This window comes from Filicampus tigris, chromosome 7, assembly GCF_054856515.1.
Source record: "Filicampus tigris isolate MCC_2025a chromosome 7, RoL_Ftig_1.0, whole genome shotgun sequence".
Lineage (NCBI taxonomy): Eukaryota > Metazoa > Chordata > Actinopteri > Syngnathiformes > Syngnathidae > Filicampus > Filicampus tigris.
In genome coordinates this window covers 3,530,368-3,549,445 of record NC_141223.1, presented here as the reverse complement: position 1 = coordinate 3,549,445, position 19,078 = coordinate 3,530,368, and the positions used below count along the sequence as shown (strand labels likewise).

General features: G+C 42.9%; 2 protein-coding genes across 6 annotated transcripts in view; one reads left to right on the top strand and one right to left on the bottom strand.

Moving 5' to 3' along the window:
• Positions 1 to 107: 107 nt before the first annotated feature.
• Positions 108 to 19,078, top strand: part of sacs (sacsin molecular chaperone) — a 42,324-nt gene continuing 23,353 nt past the window's right edge. The window contains exons 1-5 of one of the 3 annotated variants that reach the window (XM_086034864.1): positions 108 to 1,419; positions 1,599 to 1,666; positions 1,902 to 2,218; positions 3,421 to 3,644; positions 3,729 to 3,850. The gene's annotated coding sequence lies outside the window, so the exon portion shown is untranslated. Of the gene's footprint in view, positions 2,219 to 3,420; positions 3,645 to 3,728; positions 3,851 to 19,078 lie in introns of all 3 variants that reach the window. The other 2 variants (XM_086034863.1, XM_086034869.1) reach the window with 2 other exon arrangements.
• LOC147144438 (tumor necrosis factor receptor superfamily member 19-like) lies at positions 508 to 16,641 on the bottom strand. 3 transcript variants are annotated; one of them, XM_086034874.1, is made up of 11 exons: positions 16,363 to 16,641; positions 15,316 to 15,409; positions 14,882 to 14,995; positions 7,616 to 7,794; positions 7,443 to 7,528; positions 3,710 to 3,874; positions 3,426 to 3,554; positions 2,848 to 2,938; positions 2,034 to 2,215; positions 1,119 to 1,196; positions 508 to 1,021 (listed from the first exon to the last, which is right to left on the bottom strand). In XM_086034874.1, exons 2-10 carry the CDS (start codon positions 15,379 to 15,381, stop codon positions 1,129 to 1,131), a joined length of 1,080 nt encoding a protein of 359 aa, XP_085891000.1. In that variant the 5' UTR covers positions 15,382 to 15,409; positions 16,363 to 16,641; the 3' UTR covers positions 508 to 1,021; positions 1,119 to 1,128. The 3 variants fall into 3 exon arrangements, with proteins under 3 accessions (XP_085891000.1, XP_085890999.1, XP_085891001.1); XM_086034873.1 differs by having other exon boundaries at positions 508 to 1,196; XM_086034875.1 differs by lacking the exon at positions 1,119 to 1,196 and having other exon boundaries at positions 510 to 1,021; positions 16,363 to 16,630.

The window sequence follows — 19,078 nt, the reverse complement described above, 5'->3', positions numbered from 1 at the left end:
TTCCTGAAATCCACCTTGAAATCTTACCAGGATCAGGATAATCCTCATTTTGGGGATCAAAGTTATCCAGATCCTCCTGTTATGTTTTGAACAACACAAACCAAATTTTTGATCCAGATCAAAAGTCGAGTTGGATTACAGGATCTGATCCGATTTCAGAATAGTTCTTGATCCCCAAATTTTCAACAACCCATTTTTTCAATTTGATCCAATCTGATAACCAAAATCCAGTCAGTTTACCTTTAAACGACTGACCCAAATTATTATTTTTTCTTTGGCTTTTGACTCAACATGACACTTGGTTTTGTTTTTTACTGCTTTTGTGATTTTTGCTGTATTCATTATTTATTTATTTTATTGTTTGTTGTTGTATGACTTACTTTTGCTTACTTGTAAAGCACTCTGTATATAGCGGTGGTTCTCTTAAAGTCCTTTATAAATACGGTAGTTGAGTGATAAAAGCAGCTCTTGGATTGGCTTTGCTTGTGCAGATGTACCTCCTAGGCTACAATAATGAACATTTGTCTGTTGAAGTGTTTTATTTACAAAGGTGTAAAACAAGAACATGGACCATCAACACTAGAAATGAAGCACACGATCGGTCATGTCTATATTACAAAAATATGCAGTTATATACGATTGTACATTATCCACAAGTCGCTTGAACAATCCTCTCACATGTTCTTAAGGTTGTCTTCCGAGCGCATGACTTCTCTTCACGTCACATGTTGCAAGTTTATACGCAAAACGCCAGACGTGTGACGCGATCAAGGCAATCGTCCTCCGTGTTTGAACTTCAATTCTCCTTCACGTGCGGACCGGCGGCCACTTCACATCGTACTTTGTTTGTGCTCGGAGGTCAGCTGGGGCCTGCGACCACACCGGAGAGTGCGTCAAATGGGAGCGAGGGGGAGGGAGTGGTGAGTTGAGGCGAGTCATGTGAAAGAAGATCCGACCGCCGCCGCCGCCGTTGTTGTTGGTGAGTCCAGGCTGCTTGCAAGCCAAAGCAATGTGTGTCATCCTGGAAGACGAAGGCCAACACGCACTGATTGATTAGTAACATAACTGAGCCGTGCCAGACACATGGCCACTTTCAAGTCGGCTCGTCTTTCTCGTACCAGCTGTTGTTCATGCACACATGCTGTGTCGTGTCAGTTGAGCCTTCTGCCAAAAGTACACTTCTTTTTCAGGGGCACCTTTTCAAGAAATACGTCGTCCACTGTCATGTACATCCTTTGGCTCCCCCGCCAGAGAGTGGATTTTCATGCAATTGGTTTTGTATTTAGGCACATCGTAATTTAGCGTCGTGTGACTTTAGTGTCGAACCCCATCGTGCCACAACATGCTGGGCAGCAGTGAGGTCTACTGGAAGACAAGCTTCAAAATCGAAAGCAGGAGAAGGTCACCAACTTAACTCCGGTAATGTTCGTTGTTCCCACGGAGTAGTTCAAGTTGCATTTGTTTAGAACATTATGATGACATTTTACATCACATCGATGGTTAACTTCCATTAGCCTCGCCATGGTGTCTCTCATTGTATGTTAGCATTCAGCTAGCAGGCTTTGGTTGGATACAATTGTTTCTATTTTGTTTTACAGTAAGCAGTTTGAAGCAAGCACACTTAGCCCCTTATTTGGAGAACCGTGCGAGTGAGACTGTGAGAAAAGTGTGTGTTTTATAAGTTTGAACAATGTGTTTAAAGCATGTGGTGTGGGTAAAGCTATTTAAACTATGATCCCTGTACCAATGATTTTTACCTACCTATGTCGTGTGGGCCTGGAATGTATCGTACATAGACAGTGGTTCACTGTATTAAGTTGATATATTTTTGGGGCGTGGGGGCAAAGAGGCCATCGTTCATCTTTAATTGTTGCTCTCACATACTTTCCCTGTCACTCAAGTCATTTAGCAGTTTGGTCGGAGGGAGGCAACTCATTTCACACGTCAACAAAGACATCCCAAACGCTCCAAACGCCATCATTCATGAGTCCTATTCAAGAGAAAAGGATGCTTCAAGTAAAAGGTCACCTCACCCTCCCTGGTCGCCGGCAGCTGCTCGCTTGGTTTTCTCTCGTTGGATTTCTCGCTCGGGCTACGTCCTCCCGCCGCTCCCTCGTCATCTTCAGAAGCTTCTGGATTCCGGAAACCCTCCGAGATGGCCTCTGCCGGTCCGGTCTGAGCGTGTCCCGCCTGTTCGTCGTCCTGCTCCGAGTTTCTGGTAAGCATGGTACAATCAGATTGATTATTGACGCGAATCCGCCGGCGGGCTGCACCACCATGTTTTGATTTCCAAGCTTTGAAGAAGAAGCCGTAGCGACTTCCGTGTCAAGGAAACATTGCTCCGTCCATTTCTACTTAAAACCTTGGCGTTATTTCGCATATTTTTCCTGTTTGCGCCTCGCTCGCCATGTCTTTCACTCTCTGCTTCTACTAGTTTTCGGGAGTAACAAACGTGCATACTGATGTCATAGACACAGACTTGCGCGGTAAACATAGTTTGTTCCGAAATGTATCTGGAATAAGCGTTTTCATGTGTGCCGATCGGATTATCAATCCGCATAACCCCGCCCTCCTCGTTTGGAATAAAATTTTGATTGGAATGGGTTTAATTGGGTCAGAATATTCTGAATGGGGTGTGTACATGAAGCATTTTTATTCCGATCAGGCTTTTAATCCGAGTAAATGTGCCCATTTAAACGTAGCCATTGTCAGAAGTTGCACTTTAAAGTATGTTCTTCTGTGTAGGAGGACAAAAAGTCCAATAGGATCCCAAAAATTGGTGGTTAAACTAAATTCATGAGCCAAATTACCCTCTTTATGTTGCTGGTGTGTTGGCTGCCTCCTCACCTGTCGTTGAGGCTGCTGAGAGAGCAAAAGCGTGCGTCGTCCAGACTGCAGCTCTCCTCGCAGCACAGCGATGGGATCAGGTGGACCGGACCTGAGCAGCACACACACAGTATAAACGGACCGTTGTTACTTCTGCCGCTCAAAGTGTGATGGGGTCACGTGGCAAGTTGAAATCATAAACACTGGATGAATATAACAGGATGTACTATCGTAAAAAAAATGGAGATTATCACTTTTGAATAACGCTGTCAGGTACATGAGTGGTATTAATACTCAAATATTTTGTATTCACGGAAAATCAGGCTGCCAGGGAAAAGCCAAAACTTGCTTCTTCGGTCTAAATGATACTGGAAGAGTTCATTATCCGCCCATCCATTCTCTATCGTGCTTATCACGACGGTAGCAGGTGAGCTCACACATGACCCGAATGTGGACAAGCACTATAGAAAATAGATGGATGGATACAGTATGCAAACGCATCATTTTTGATGGAGCTCTTGTATTGAATCGCAAATAATGTGCAGGTGTACCTAATGAAGTGACCAGCGACACACGTGTGTTTTTACTATCGAGCATACCGCATGAGTGTCCGGCGCCAAGGTGACACTGGCAGCAGGCTCCCTGGGGAAAGTCTTGGAGCCAGCGCGGGTCCAGGCAGGACATCTCGCCCCCGCCGTACTGACAGTCCTCGGAACTCAGAAACGCCACTGGTTGAACGAGTTGCACAAACGACAACACTGATGAAGTTCAACTTCGAAAAGAACTGTTCTAGCCATAAACTGAAGACTACAGTGTGCGTATGTGGCACAGTATTACTTGTTCTGATTCTGCAGTCAGGCAGCTATCTGATGTTGTGACTCACCACCGGGCTTTTTCTCCAGCAGCTGCCTCTTACAGTAGATGACGCACAGGACCAGCAGGGCCAGCAGCACCGTAGCCAGAGCGCTGCAGATGACCGCAGCCAGGGCCACGTCACGAGGGCTGGTCACCACCGAGGGCAGAGGTACCAGGTTTACTCGCCCACTGCCTGCACACACACACACACACACGAAATTATCACGTCAGTCACTCGGCAGAGTATCTACTGCAGATGTCGCTTTCATTCATCGTGAGTGTTTTAAGACAGCTTAATGACAGAAGTAGATCAGTGGACTTTTAAAAGTTTAGTGCCGCTACATGGCAGGACTTTCTGTCCTGGCGTCCGGTGCCAGCGATGGAGGGAGTCGCTCACCAAACGAACAACAGACAGACGGTGGTCGACTTGCAGAGACGGCTGGATTTATGGCACTCATTCCCTATGCTAATTAAACCCAATTCAAGATGCTTATTTTCGCTCTCAATTGCTCCTACAAAGCCGCCGCGCACCAGACGTCCGCATTTCTCCCTTCGGGCAGCCTGCTACGCCCTCACGTGTGCGCATTCCTACCGCAAATGGCTGAAAAATGAATATCGAGGTACATTCTCGAATAGAAATAGCGATTCTGTCTTTGGCACGGTGGTTCTTCAGCTACATAGGGGTTAACGGTATCTTAACATTCCTTCTCAAATGAGGTTTAAAAACAAGATTCAGATCTTAGGGACAGCCAACAAGTTAAACAAGACCTATTGCTTGTTTTTCATCAGTATTGACTAAAATAGTACATGAATGTGTAGTGAAGGAAGTGCTTAATAAAAGGCATTAGACTAAGCTGATCATGACAAAGGGTCATCCTATCATTATTTACACTTGTATAAGGATGTGTTCTTCAAAGATGGATCGCTGATCTTTATTTGACAAGTGCGTTTGATGTGGCTAGCGTTCCGGTTAAATCCAATCCATCCAAGAGGAACATCATCGGCTCTCACAACACAAAAGGAAGTCTGTTATCAGACGCCAAGCAGCTGCAGCAAATAAACACTGGTCCATTGAAGACAGCTCACCTGCTGATTGTATCTCCACATAAACCAGAAGACTAAATCGCTAAGTCTTTCTCATGGACTCCCTTGCCTCCAGTCTGGAGCTTTGATTTGTGTCTTTGCAAACACTCGAAAAAAGAAGTTGACCCTGAACTCTAAAGGACGACCGCCGTGCATCGCTGGCTTGACGTGGGGGCATTCCTCACGCTAACTCCTTTCGACTTAGCGTGGTTGTAAAGGCAACCCTGGAATGTTAAAAGGCTTTTAGCAGTTTAGAATTAAGTAAATATAGACAAGACGCCGTTGCGCTTACCACCACAACACGGTTACAGTACATCCCCACAATCGAGTACACAAGAGCCGTGTAAATAAACTTCAACTGCGGGCATCATAAGTTTTGCTCAGTTAAACGCCGGCATGGAAGCAGGAGTTCAGAATAGTGACATAGATTGATCCATTCCCTCAAAATACACTTAAGAAGAACAAAAATCTTAAACTGCAACTCATTTGTTATTTTTTTTTCTATAGTTGATCAAAACGATACATCATTAAAGTGTTTCTCAACCGTTAATGAGCGAAGGTACATATTTCACCTGGGAAAAAAATTTCACGGCGCACCACTTGGTAAAACGATTCACAAAAAGCGGATATACGGGTTAATTATGTACCTTAACCTCTAGCGGTTAAGGTACACTAGTATTTAATTGTTTTGCCTTTTGCTATACATGCTTGGCATATATAAATGAACAAAAAAAAAACATTGAAAATAATATATTTTTGTCTAAGTGGATAATTGACACCGGTTAAGGATTACTGCATTTTTATTCCTATGCGTAAATAGCTCCGACAGAAGCTGTAACCCTCCTGACTATTTTTTTTGTAACTCATGAAAAAGCTGGTACTTCCTCCCTTTTAAAAACCTTTGCCATATTTACGACTACAACAGAATCTATATCTCCCTTTGGGCTATTGAATAAATCCAACAACAATCCAAGCGGGTCTGACAAACAACGTGTATCTACCGCATGAATTTGTGTCTTCATGCCAGAGTGTGTTTGCGCGGTCTGCTCTGCTCAAGTGACAGTGAAAAAGTTCAGCAGATGAAACCCATTAGAGGCTTCAGGCGTCCATAAAACACAATCTGATTTTGACTCGGCCCACAAAGTCACTCGAGGAAAGGGAGGAGAAAGCAAAGGGGTTGCTTTCAGATTTACAGTCCACGCCAGAGGGTGACGGCCTCCCCTGCACAGCTGCGATGCTGCCGCAGGCCAGCGGGGCCTATTAGAATAATCTAGCCTTTCGCTTTTCACCACCCTTCTCCAGATAACACTGGATGGAGGCAGCAAGGCTTTCAAACACTCGCAAAAGCTTCACCGAGAGTCCCTGTAGGAGCTAACTGCCAGCTATGTTCTCACACAATGGCCGTTTTGTTTCCAAGGCCTCCTCCAGTATCACAATTGGATGCCGCATAGCTCGACCATCGGGCCCATAGAGGAGGGACAACAACAAAAAATAACAAAAGCACACAAAGCAGTCAGATTCGATTTTTTTTTTTTCCTTTTTTTCCCCCACAAACAAAAAGCCGACATTTTGCGAGAGTTGTGCAACAGCCCACAGCCGTCCGCATTTATTTAACACGTAGCCGCCAAACCTGGCCGGGACTCCTCTGAAGCACGGCTTAGCCAAAACCCTCCTCGGAAACAGCTGCCATCGCCTCTACAAACAGGAAGTCACAGCCAATTACCAAAGAGTTGAGTTCACTTGCCTCTTTGTTTTATGTGGAAACCTGAAATCATTAACTACCTCTAATGACTGGAGGAGAGAAGATAATTGAATGTGAGCCCGAGTGGAAAGTTAGCCTTGCTTGACCCCCTTGGCTCCTTTTTGTGTGGCCGACATGCACAAATGACTCGAAATAACAAGGTTTCAACTCCTAGGAGTGGCGATATTAACGAGTCAAGTCAAACGGCCCTCAAGTCATACTATTTGGAGTTCAAGGTGATGAACAAGGAAGGGGGGGAAAAGTGTGATACTGGCCGTTGACGTGATTGCAATTTAGGAAAGCAGTACATGATTCTCTGTCCTGGCTGTTCGGTAGAATGATGAACGGATGATAAGGTGACAGTAGGTAAGCATCTTTAATAAGGCAAGAAAGGAATGTACACTGCACCTCTCCTTCAGGGTGTAACAGGTTAAGCGATTCAGCTCCCAGGCACACACCATAAACCTCCCTCTGCGTTTCTTTTGTGTCCACCCCACATCAAAGTTAAAGGTGAGGAGATCATTTGTTCATTTCAAAGTAGCGTTTTACATTTATGGATACTCTTGTAGTCATACACTTGTATACGAATAGTTGAAACGCGCGATGCATGAAGCCAATCTGTGTCACACATTATCAACGGGTACGAGAACTCTGAATTTAGTTTCATTTTATTTGGTCTGACTCAACGCCAGTTAACTTATTTATATGTGTTGGACGGTTAAGAATCTTAAATTATAACGACTGGATTGTAAATATATTCGATTGTTTCTGCTGCGGGAATAATCGCTTTGAAATTAGAACAGGAATGGAGGCCAATCAGTGTCCATTCAGAGATTTTTTTTTTTTTTTAGGACTTTTGGGGATTCCGCCGTATCCGTGAGAACATGACGCAAAGCAAAGTGTGGGACAAGGTAATGGGAAAGGGAAAGGTGCTCACATTGAGGCTCATACTGAGGCGGAGGGTCTCCGCAGGGTATACACTCCATGTCTTGGAAGCCACTTAATTTTGTCTTCCTATAATGCCTGTCGAGAACACAATTACAATCTCCGTCAAAATGTTCTTAAACGTGATAAGCCCGTGTCAGAATGGTTATGATTCCGATCACTCACCCGGGCAGGCACTCCCCGCACACGGCGTTGCTGGTAGTGGAACAGTTGCTCTTTTGGAAGCGGTTGATGAGTCCGCAGTCCAGACAAGGCTTACACTTCTGGAGACTGCGGTCTTCCTTGAAGCGACCGGTCCTGCACGGCACACACCGGGCATCTTCTCCATAACCAAAGCCGCATTCCTGGAGGGATTAAAAGGGAGAAACGAGGTGGGGTTGGTGCAGCTGGTGAGAAGAGGGCTTGAATGTGGACGAGCGGGGGGGGGGTGTAGAATCGAAGACTGATCTTGGCTCATTGGGGATCAGAGGAGAACAATGGCCGGCCTCTTTAGAGAGTCCATCTTACACCGGCAATAATCTCTTTGACTCTCTAAAAAGTGGAATGATCAGCCTTCCGCTGGAAGACCCAGAAGGCCACACATTTGAATAATAAAGGCCCTGAGGAACTCCCACTGTTGTATCATGGCACCTTTATTACTGCGTGTTTGGGTGTCTCGCCCTTCAGTCACACACAGTGGGTGTCCATTTGATTGAGAGGCCCGCAAGTAAAGGAAGCCTTTAAAGGGGAGGCCAACCTGAACATTTTTTGATATAATAATATCAAGTATGCGCCCTCGCCCGTCTAAACACGGGATTCTGATTCCAATTGCATTTGTGCAATGTAAATTACGAAGCATAATCCACCCGTTTTTAGCCATCTCAGTGGGCGGCCATTTTGTCTTGCTCACCTGTTTTCTGAAGCCGAGCCGTGATTGGTTGTTACCTGAGCCCTGAACAACTGAGGTGTCATTTTCAGTTGACAGCAAGTGACAAAATGGCCGCTCCCTGAGATGGATAAAAAGCCGGTGGATTTTGCTGCTGAACTCCTATTCCACAAACGCAATTGTAACCAGAATGCCAAGTTTAGAGTAGTGAGCCTGCGTAGAACATATTACTGTAAAGAACATTTTAAGCACTGTCATATGATTTACGGATGAGGTCACAACATCATTATTGGGTCCCATCACTTCTTTTTTGGTCATTGATCCCACCTGGCATCATCTCATTGACCACTGGTGGTTTTGGTTGAGATAACCAAGATACGATAATCCTTCATTGCTCCCCGGAGGGGACAAAAAATATGATACTAAATAAATAGCATAAAGAGATATAGTCAAAAAAAAAAAAAGCGTTATATACAAGAACTATAAAAAGAACGATTACCGAAGGTGAAGTGACAATTTTTAAAATCTGGTCGCAGTTAGCACCAAGGACCACCTGAAGCTCTGCTCATGGGTGGAATGATGCGCTGGCTTGATAGCAATATCAATAATAATTGTTTATTGGAAGAAAACAGGCCTCATAATTTCTTGGCAATGTACATTGTGACGCGGAAGCACAACACCGCGTTGGGGGTTTGGGTGATGTCGTACGATGACAGCTGCCCTTCTGTTGTCCAGTGTTGTAATGTCAAGCTTTTGATAACACACGGGCAAGGAGGTGCTCATATATCATTAAAGTGAAGGTCAGCTTCAAACAGCTCTTCCCTTCTCTCCTCGGCCCGTGTCCCGTTTCACCGCCCGGGCATGCAGTCCTGCCGGAATGTGGGCACGAGAGTTCGGTAAGGGGGTTGGGGGAAGTAAGCCGGCCAGAAATGAAAAGGGATTTCGGAGGCAAAGATGTGACACAGTGATGGCACCACAGAGGAGGAGGAATGCAGCCCTCCTGAAAGCAAACACATGCAAACCCGAGACGAAACGCTTGGGTCGGGCCTGGCCTGGGGTGCACCAGCTTAGGATGGACTATTGCAGCTGTTGTTATGACCGTTCCATTTAAGGCCTCGCTGTCCCATCAGCATAAAGGACGAGACGGAAGAAAGGGTGTCAAACAGAGGGCGCCGGCTATGGTCAGAAAAGGCAAAATAAGAATGACGTGTCTGGCTACAGCTGCTAGGAAAAAATGTGTCTCTCTACAAGCAGGGAATAGGGAGGTGCGGAAACAACGCTGATCTAGGCTAGGAAGTTCTCTAACTGGCGGGTTTCACTTCCACAAGAAGCAACTGCCCACTGAGGATTCAGAACTTGGCACTGGCTCAAGCTCCGGCTATGGGGCACCGAACGACAGTACAGGGGCCGATATGTCGCATACAGCGGATACAAACAGTGCCCAGTGCACAAGAACAAAAAGAAAATGGAGCCAACTTCTGCTTCTGTGATCCTGGCCGAGCTGAACATCACAAGGAGTGATCAGTGTCCTCTTTCATGCCAGCTAACAAAGCCCACCAGAACTGACACCCTGCACTCCACTCAATGGCTACGTTTATTCCGATTATAAACCTGATCAGAATCAACGTGTGTCATTCGGAATATTCCGACCGATCAAGCTTTTATTCCGAACAAGCGAGGTAGTTTATATCGATTGATCATCCGATGGGTTCCGATTGGGATCCGATGAAAACACTTACTGTGTTCCGACATTTCGGAACAAACCGTCTTTACCGCGCATGCCTGCGACGTCAGTATACGCCTTCCTTTTATTCCCGGAAGCGAGAACAGCAGAAGCAGCGCGAGCAAAAGACATGGCGGGCACAAGACTGAACTGGTACATTTGCAGCTCCATTAGGAAGCGTTAACTCGATGCAACAGCGCAAACGGAAAAAATACGCAATAATAACGCTAATGTTTAAAGTAGAAATTGACGGAGCGATGTTTTGTTGGCACGGACGTCGCTACGGCTTCTTCTACTTCTATTTGCAGTATATTTGCTCAATCTGCGCATATCAAAATGTTTTTTTTCCGATTTAAAGTGTGATGTATGAACACGCAAGTCCTAATTGGATCAATATTTTCACTGTCCTTGAAAACAGTGCATCCGATCATATTTTGAATCCGAACTCTTGACTGGATATAAGATATTTTGTCCATGTAAATGTAGCCAATGATCAATGTGGTCCAAAACAATTCATGATTAGAATACGACCTAGTACCTATCATGTATGGACAAGTATAAGAAGTGAAGATGGTCTTGTAGTCGACATTCTTGTTCGTCAAAGGTATTTGATGGAGTTGAGGTCAGGGTGCTAAAATCTTTCCAGCCATCATCAAGCTTGCCTTCATGGCTCTTGCGAGTGCGCCAGGGTCCCCAACAGAGTTTTAGACAAAACGCAACTGCGCAGAGACATTTTCTAAATGAATTCAAACATTTCCAAGGTGTCTTTATAAAATGTCTTTCAGGCGTTCATCAAAATAGGCAAGGATATAGCAACACATGCGCAGCCCTGTCGAAGTGTCTGTTGTCTTGCCTCGTGGAAACGTGCCACAGTTTATGCCACACCTCGCTACTGCGGGCCGTGCCCACGCTAGTACACCTTTGCCTTACCGAGACGTCCGGGGCACAGCTGTTTGGGGGGCCTCGAATCGGAAATTTACATTTGAAGAAAAGTGTACCCACAAAGACAGTTAACTCATTTATTGCCATACATTTTCAGAAAATTGGGGAATTTTTTTTTTTTTCCTGGGATTGAATGTCTGGACTGTGAAAGGACGTATAAAAACGTATTTGGCAGTGAATGAGCTAAAAGCATCGACTGTATTGACACTGAGCATGGTTTGCTTTCAGGCATTTGGATTAAAACGCAACTCACAAAAAAATACTTTTCTACTTGCTCATCATAACTTCACATTACCCATAAGGTATGCAAATTTATGAGCACAATTGTCCATCTTTCTTTAAAATGCGGACGTCTATTTCAACTCTGATCGGCTAACCAATTCACAAAGATGTGTCTCAGTACTTTTGTCAACAGGGTTCTCGTTTGCTCAAGGGCACTGATATTAGCATCAGTGCCGAGGAGGGAGAACAGACTGAAGCATGTTCACACAGAGATATTTGCGAGATTAATTTGGAATCACATGGGGGGGGAGCAGTCATCTGATCAGGTAATGAAGCAATTATGAATACAATGTTAGTTACAGCTAAACCATTTCTATAGCAGATGAACATAAGCATATAATGTTACAATTTACAGTTCTGATGCTTCTGTTGCTAAATAATTGGGGGGTTTTTTCACCCAAAAGTTAATGATGGAGGAAATGTTATAGGAATTTGCTGCATAGTGCAAGATGTTGATGTTGACACATCAAAGTAATGCGCCTGCCTTTTAGAAACTGGCTGTTTTCCAGCCTGCACTAGAAGGAAATTCACTTCCCAATCCTTTGCGCTGCAGCTCAACGCATATCAAGAAAAGAAGAAAAAAAGAGAAATGATTCCTTAAACAACACGAACAAGTCGAATGAAATATGGCTGAGACAAAAAGCTTGTAATGGATGTTGCCTCTCTGTGGGTGGTTCTTTTTGCTACAGCGAGTGTGAAGGGGCTAATTGATGTTTGCTGGCCTCGACTCGGCCTCCGGAGGCAAACCTCCATTGCTAACTGGGGGGAACATTCCTTTGGGATCTCTATGGCAGCTGCACAGAGGGAATCCAAAAAAAAAAGTCTGCTTCCCTCCTAAATGGCCACGTCTGAATATAATTTATTTAAGAACGTATTTCCTTTTCTGTATTGCACCCGAGAATAAACTACTCATTCATTCATTCAATATGGACAGATTGTCTCGGTTACAGAGCCGAAACTAGAGCTTGGTCCTTGGGAAAGTTTCTCCGAGGGCAGGCCTGGGGTCTCTGCTGTGAGGCGGCATTCTGCTACCTTCAGAGAAAGAATGAGGCAGCCAATTATTAACCAGGACCCCGGGGCGCGAGCAGCATTCATGCCTGTTAAAGCCGGCGGAGGCACACGAAGGCTAGCGAAGCATCTCACAAAGCACGCAGCGCGGGTCCGTTCGCATTGACGTTCAAAGCTACTGCGCTTAAATGCATGTGTGCGACACATGGCCAGAGTTGATTTTCACCAGGTCGTCATGGCGAGGTGCGGCGTGTGTGTAAGGCAGTTTGCTGAGTGCTGTCAAGTTGGGGCTGTTGTGTTTTGAGTCGTACATTCAGCTAAGGTCCAGATTCTTTCGTAATACTAAAGAGCCACATTATGTACCCAATCAAAAGAGTCAAAACAAGAGATATACTGTATCAAAATTCTGCTTGTTTCGATTTTTGCATTGCTTACAGCGGAAGTCAACCCAAACATATTTTTTTTCAAGAATGTGTTCCCAGCAGGCCCACTAGTTGAAACACGGCATTGTGATTCATTTTGTGTTTGGGGAATATAAGTTAAGCAGCAAAATGCACTCGTTTTTAGCCATCTCTGGGGGCGGCCATTTTGTCTTTTGTCGACTGAAAATGACATTACTACTGCTCACAACGACCAATCACGGCTGACCTGTTGTCTGAATCTGAGCCGTGATTGGTCGTTGTGAGCAGTTGTGATGTCATTTTCAGCCGACAGAAGACAAAATGGCCGCCCCCAGAGATGGTTAAGAGCGTGTGGATTAACTCTTATTCCACAAACGCAATATTTATCAGAATGCCTTGTTTCAACTAGTGGGCTCGCATAGAACAAAAAAAAAAGTTTGCGTTGACTTCCCCTTTAAACAACATGTACTATTGATAGAAGTGTGTGCGCCTGGGAGGTGGGTCTCTTCACAATAACCCTCCTAAACAGAGATGGCTTTGCTGTACATATTGCGTTCTTTTATTTTGTGAATGATGTTGACTTATTTTTGCTTTGACTTTATTATACTGAGCTGCCAGGACATGTGTATTGCTTTCCCATGTCACAAAGTATTTCCTGTTCTACTTTGCAAAGTCTTCATATATATATTTTTTTTAGAGATAACTGGTATCTTTCTGTGGGGACATAAAAAAAAACACAAAAAGCCAAAGCCAAGTTTTCTACCTGCACAGTTTTCGATTAATTGCGAAAATTGTGATTTTGTGAAATTCATGAAGGCTAAACGAAGTGCAATACGGACTAAGCCGAGTAATTGCCCCCAAAAAAAACAATTATAATGGTCTATTTTAACAGTGCTAAATGTAACACAAACTACGATCTCAAACTCATATTAAATTCTTAAAACTTCCCCTTAAAAAGAAAGGGCTTATACAGAGGATTTGATTACTAAAAAAAAAAGAAAAAAAAAAGCACCACAAGTGCATGTGATGCCTTCATGACCCGAAGGGTGGCGGGGTGGTCCACCCTATTTAGTTACAATTTTTGTATTTTGAAAGCAGCTAGATTGTTACTAAAAATCAAGTTCTGCTCATTTGTTCACAAATTAGTGTTTTATGTTCATCACACTCCTTGTTTTTATGCCCTCCTTTGTTGCCAAAATGCTTTACAATCCTTCTGTTGATGCTCAGTAAACAGTACACACGTATATACAGTAAATAACTTATTAAAATAGACACATTGCTCCATCTTGTGATCGGCTCGGTGACCGGTTTATTTAAACTTGCTGAACGACCCCAAAAATCCGGATTGTTTTAAAACCTAGTTAAAAAAAAAAAAAGAAATAACGTTGTCAAGCTGTAATCAGGCCTCTGTTGTTTGTTCGCTTGAGCTTTTTAATAGCCGCTCAGCAGGGCAAAAACATACACATGCGGAATAGACTCTCCCTATCTTCTTTGATAAATAACATCTAATTAAAAAAAAAAAAAAAAATACGGTCTATCAAGGAAATCTCTACTTTTTACAGTGTAGTCTTTTCATGACTGGTGGTAATAATTTACTCAGCTTTCCATCACCGACTACACTTGCACAAGTAGAGAGGAAAGCCTTGACTCACCACCCTTAGTTGACACGACAGAGGCCTGTCCATACAAAGCACTCAAATAAATACACTAACCAACTACAGTGGTGGAAAGAAAATCCATGACCAACTGTGAAAGCGGCAAGCTTAGGCATGGCTTCAAAAAGTGGAGACAATGAGTTACGGAGGGCGCTACGGGGAAATGGGAAACAATGGATGCCATTCAACTGGAGAAGGTCAAAAGTATGGGTGTGACTGAATAAAGGCAAGTCGTGTTGGGCTAAAGCTAATAACAGCTTGGCTGTTGTCACATGAATGAGAGGAAGTCATTAATAATGTTGTTTGCCTGGATAAGATGGACTTTTCTAAACATTCTTTGCATGAACTCAAGAGTTTCCTTTTTTTTTTCACGTGACTAATCCAACCGACATTTGTTTTGCAGTTAACAGAAGTTGCTAAAGCAGCAGTGAAATGGATCTCGGATGGGGGATACAAAATAAACAGTCTTCCAGCAAATATTTTAACTCAACTTTTTGCGAGAGAGAAAACACACGGACTGGAATTTTTTTTTTTTTTTTTTTTTCTTCTTCTGACCTTTGATAGCTCCTGTCCTGCATCGCATTGCTTGCAGGGTTTACAATTCCCAAACTGGTCCTTGTACTCCTGCTCTCTGCATTCCCTGCTCTCCTCTTCAGCCCTTGCAAGAATCTGCACAAGATAGACATTTGGTGGAGGTCAGTTAGGAAATTGAACCACTTTTATCAATAGTCTGACACTGACTATGTGAATTCCACCATTATTGTATTTATTCATAAAAAAAAAAAACAAGTCAAGAAATGAACTCAATAAGTGTAATCAGCAGAGTAACCTATAATGATCATCAGAATGATCTGTCACCATTAAAATTGATAACCACCATGTATGATAAAAGCATATTGTTTTGTATCATGATAAAAAAAATAATAATAATAATAATCACAAGCCTAGTGAGTGCCCAGCAACTCAAAATGAGAAAAACACTCACTTACCAGAGTTGAATATAGGAGCTGTACAGTAATTAAAAGAGAGATGGAGTTTTGAATCATTCGGACCATTGTGTTGAGCCACTTCTGTAGCTAGCATCTGAAAAAGAGGCAAAGTCTAGTTTGAGTTGTCTTTCTGTTATATTCTCAGAGGAAGGGAACACTTTCCTTTCAGGGGCCATTTAGAAAGTCCTCTGCATGATGACCGCATACTACTTATGAGAAGTTGGGAATGCAACGATTGAACAAATGTTTTGTTGTTATTGATTATACATATTGGTGGGGCGCTACCACTTGATGTATTTGTTTTCGAGAAAGACTGGTTCAAATTATGTTGTGGGTTGTATGTCGCACACACACTAGGTTCCTCACACCCTGCTTTAAATTTCGGATGTACCACTGTAATATCATTAGTTTGCTTTTTTTTTTTTTTTAAGTTCAAGACATTTAATACGTCTTAATTTTGGGTGGGGTGCAAAATATAATGCATTATTGGACTAAAATAAACACATTCAAGATTAGTTTATTATATTCATGTTATCTTGTAACGCTACTTTTAAGTATGGGGAGACGGAGCAAATCTTATAGGCAAACATTATTGAAAAGGCTATAAAAAACTTTTACTGCTTTTCCCCACCAATAAGCGCGCACAGGCAGATCTGCACATCTGCGGCAAAGATGCTGCTGCTGCTATTCAACAAAAATCCCGGCATTTTCCAAAAAGAAAATCCGTATTACGGGCATATCCATTACAGGCAATAGACAGTCGACAGATTAATAATGGACGCCTGCAACTTTAACAAGGCTATAAGTGACAGAAGCATACAACAGTAGTTAAACCTTCAACTTCAGCACAGATTTAGAAAAGTAGTATCACGAACGTCTTTCAGTTAACCTTTTATTCATTGCAAAGCTAATGTGTCACGAGAGGCTCAATTGTTTTACTTTTTTTCGGTTAGCTCTCATGTGTTGACATGATTGCAGCGTTCCGCCGCCTACACAAACTGTGATTAGCCCGAGGAAAGAAGATTGGAACTGATGTGAGCGTTTTACCTGCTAGCTAAGAAGTAATGGGTCCAAATTAAAATCTCCAGCAGCGGTCCAGAAGGTGTTGATGTTGTGGTGTCGCTCAACGCGTCCGCGGAGCAGGCAAACTCAGTCTCGCCGTGTGTGCAAATGCTGCACATGAAAGCAGCAGCGAGGACAAACTCAGCGCCAACATCAGAGGCGGAGTCCTCGGGAGTGCGAGAGTCTGATTTGAGATCAGCCCGATCACAATCAAACAGACGCTTTAGTCGCTTAGTCAGCATAAGGTCTGACCTGAGAACAGCCGTATCACAAAGCTGCTCTGTGATCAGACACATCAAAACGCCTGTCCCGCCGAGAGTTTCGGCTGACTTGGCAACAGGGACTCAGAAAGTAGGAGAGGCACTCACTGACATCATTCAGGCCATTTTTAGAAAGGAAAAAAAAGAAAAAGTCTTTTGAATTTACTTAATTCGAACATGTATATCGGTTGCAAGTCATGTGAAACCGATGATCAACTGCCAGCCGTTTTAGAGCTTTTTGAACGATTTTTCAAGACCCACGAATAATGTCAAATCTATCAAATGAAAGAATAGGCTCTTCTTTCACTAAGTTTAATTCTACAGTTTTTTCTTTACTACTTCGCATTCGTCAGTATAACACAGGGGGAAGGTTTTATTTTCTGTTCTACAGTGCAGTCATTCTCAAATATTTTCTGTGAGACGTGCCCCAATTAACTCTCCGCCGCGACTAAATAACATCAGTTGTTTATATATATTTTAAAAAGTACATGCATAACATTGTCTTTACTAACATGAAAGAAAATTAAAAATATATATATAGAGAAATATATATAGATCTACTTGCAAGAAAATAACTACTAACATGTTTTTTTTTTGTCTGTCACAAAAATGATTTAACTTCAGAGTTACTTGTCTTTGGAAGTTCCACAGTATATGTCGATAGGGCAGTGGTTTCTCTGGACATGCTTGCTCATGTAGCCCTTCTTTAATCCATGTGAAAAAGAGCAACAATAGACTTAACAATAAAGAGAGTGCAGTTGCTGGTGGTTAACATAGATTAGCTGACTTTCTAGTGCAGGCTCATTTTCCAGTTACGTGCATTGTGGTTGACTGCTCACCGGTCCAGGGTGTAGGTCTATACAAGATGACTTCGGGACAGGAGAAACCTTTCATCATTCTCACACCATTATTAAGAACCATATCTTTCTGCCTCTTTAGTGGTTACACACACCCTGAAGAATAAATTGTGCTCTTGTGAAATGGGTGTAAACTTAAAATACAGGTATGTGCTTCAAGGCAGCACAGCAAACTAGTGTGAAGCACACCAGCCTCGCTTCCTGAGTTCTGCGTTCTGAGTTTTCATGTTCTCCCCATGCCTGCATGTTTTTTTTTTCGTTTCAGCAAAAGCATATTTCAGCAAGCAGTTTTCCACCACAGGAACCAGCAGGTAGTTACAGTGTGGCCCATTAATGCAACTCTTTCAAGAGCGCCTTTAGGGGGGTATGTTCAATGAAAGCCAGGTGCAAGACCGTACTCTGCCTAGCAATCGGCACCACATACCTGTAAATCGAACAACAAAGAACAATGATTGTGTTACAGTCCTTCATTATTTGCAAGCACATAATTTATGTTGCGATGATAGTTGTTATGCCACGTTGAGAATCCGCACCACCGCGGAAATAGGAAAGTCCTGATTAGAGGCTATTGTAAAAGTCCTCGTGGTGGGAAACATCTTTCGGACATCTTTCTCACACAACGAATTGCAGATGTTACATAGTCAAGCAGCTTATTTTTGATTGGTCATCAAACTTGTAAACTAAAGTATGTGAAAAAAAAAATGTAAATAGAAGTTAGCAGGTGTATTCTCTATTTTTAATGGGCATTTTCATACAAGGTTTGTTAAAATGACAGATTATTATTAAAGACAAAGGCCTAACATAAGATCATAGTCCATTTCAGGAGGGAAAAGGTGCAAAAATATTGTGTGCGTGTGCGCGTGAAGTGAGGCAAACACACAGAGGACAAAAGTTCACCACGGCTGCAGTAAAAGTAACCAATTACCATTCATGTCTGGACTTGTCCATTCTTACTAAGGTGTTGCTTAACCTGCCACTAATTGTACTAAATGCAAATGTATTATACAGTAAGCGGATACTATCTATACCTGCACTAAATTATAACATGATTTATGACAAACTCGGTCCAACCATCTTAATATAGTTTAAACTCATTACAGTTTAATGTGAGCTGGAGCTTTTCCAACCGGCTTTAGGTGAGAGGCAGGTTGACACCCTGGACTAATTGCTAGATGATTGCAAGTATATTAAGAAACCATTCACGCTGACATTCACGCCTATGAACAATTTACTCTCAATGAACCTGTATGCTTTTGGAATGTAGGAGGAAGTCGAATTACCCGGAAAACCCCAAGCCAAGCCTGGGAACATGCAAACGCTACACATGAAGGTTACGCAGGCAAGATTCGAACGCGGGAACCTCACAAATATCAAGCAGATGCGATGTTGCCTAATACAAACAAAGGCATTAAAAATTAATGGGGGTTTTTTTCATACTGCGTATCATTTAACAAGCTAAATGTATAGAATAATTGACATTTCAAGGGAAATGACTGAATGTTTTTTTTTTAAATTGCAGTTAGAGATTCAGTCGCATCATCCTGAGGGCGGTTTCAAATATTTTGGCGCAAGGCTACAAACTAC

Bases quoted from the DNA above. Each gene is read 5' to 3' on its own strand.
- LOC147144438 (XM_086034873.1), bottom strand. From the start codon at position 15,381: ATGGTCCGAATGATTCAAAACTCCATCTCTCTTTTAATTACTGTACAG. The intron at 3,875-7,442 runs GTGAGCACCTTT...GTGTGTGTGCAG, and splicing joins GCCTCAGTATGAGCCTCAAT to GCAGTGGGCGAGTAAACCTG. The intron at 2,939-3,425 runs GTATGCTCGATA...TGTGCTGCTCAG, and splicing joins TGGCGCCGGACACTCATGCG to GTCCGGTCCACCTGATCCCA.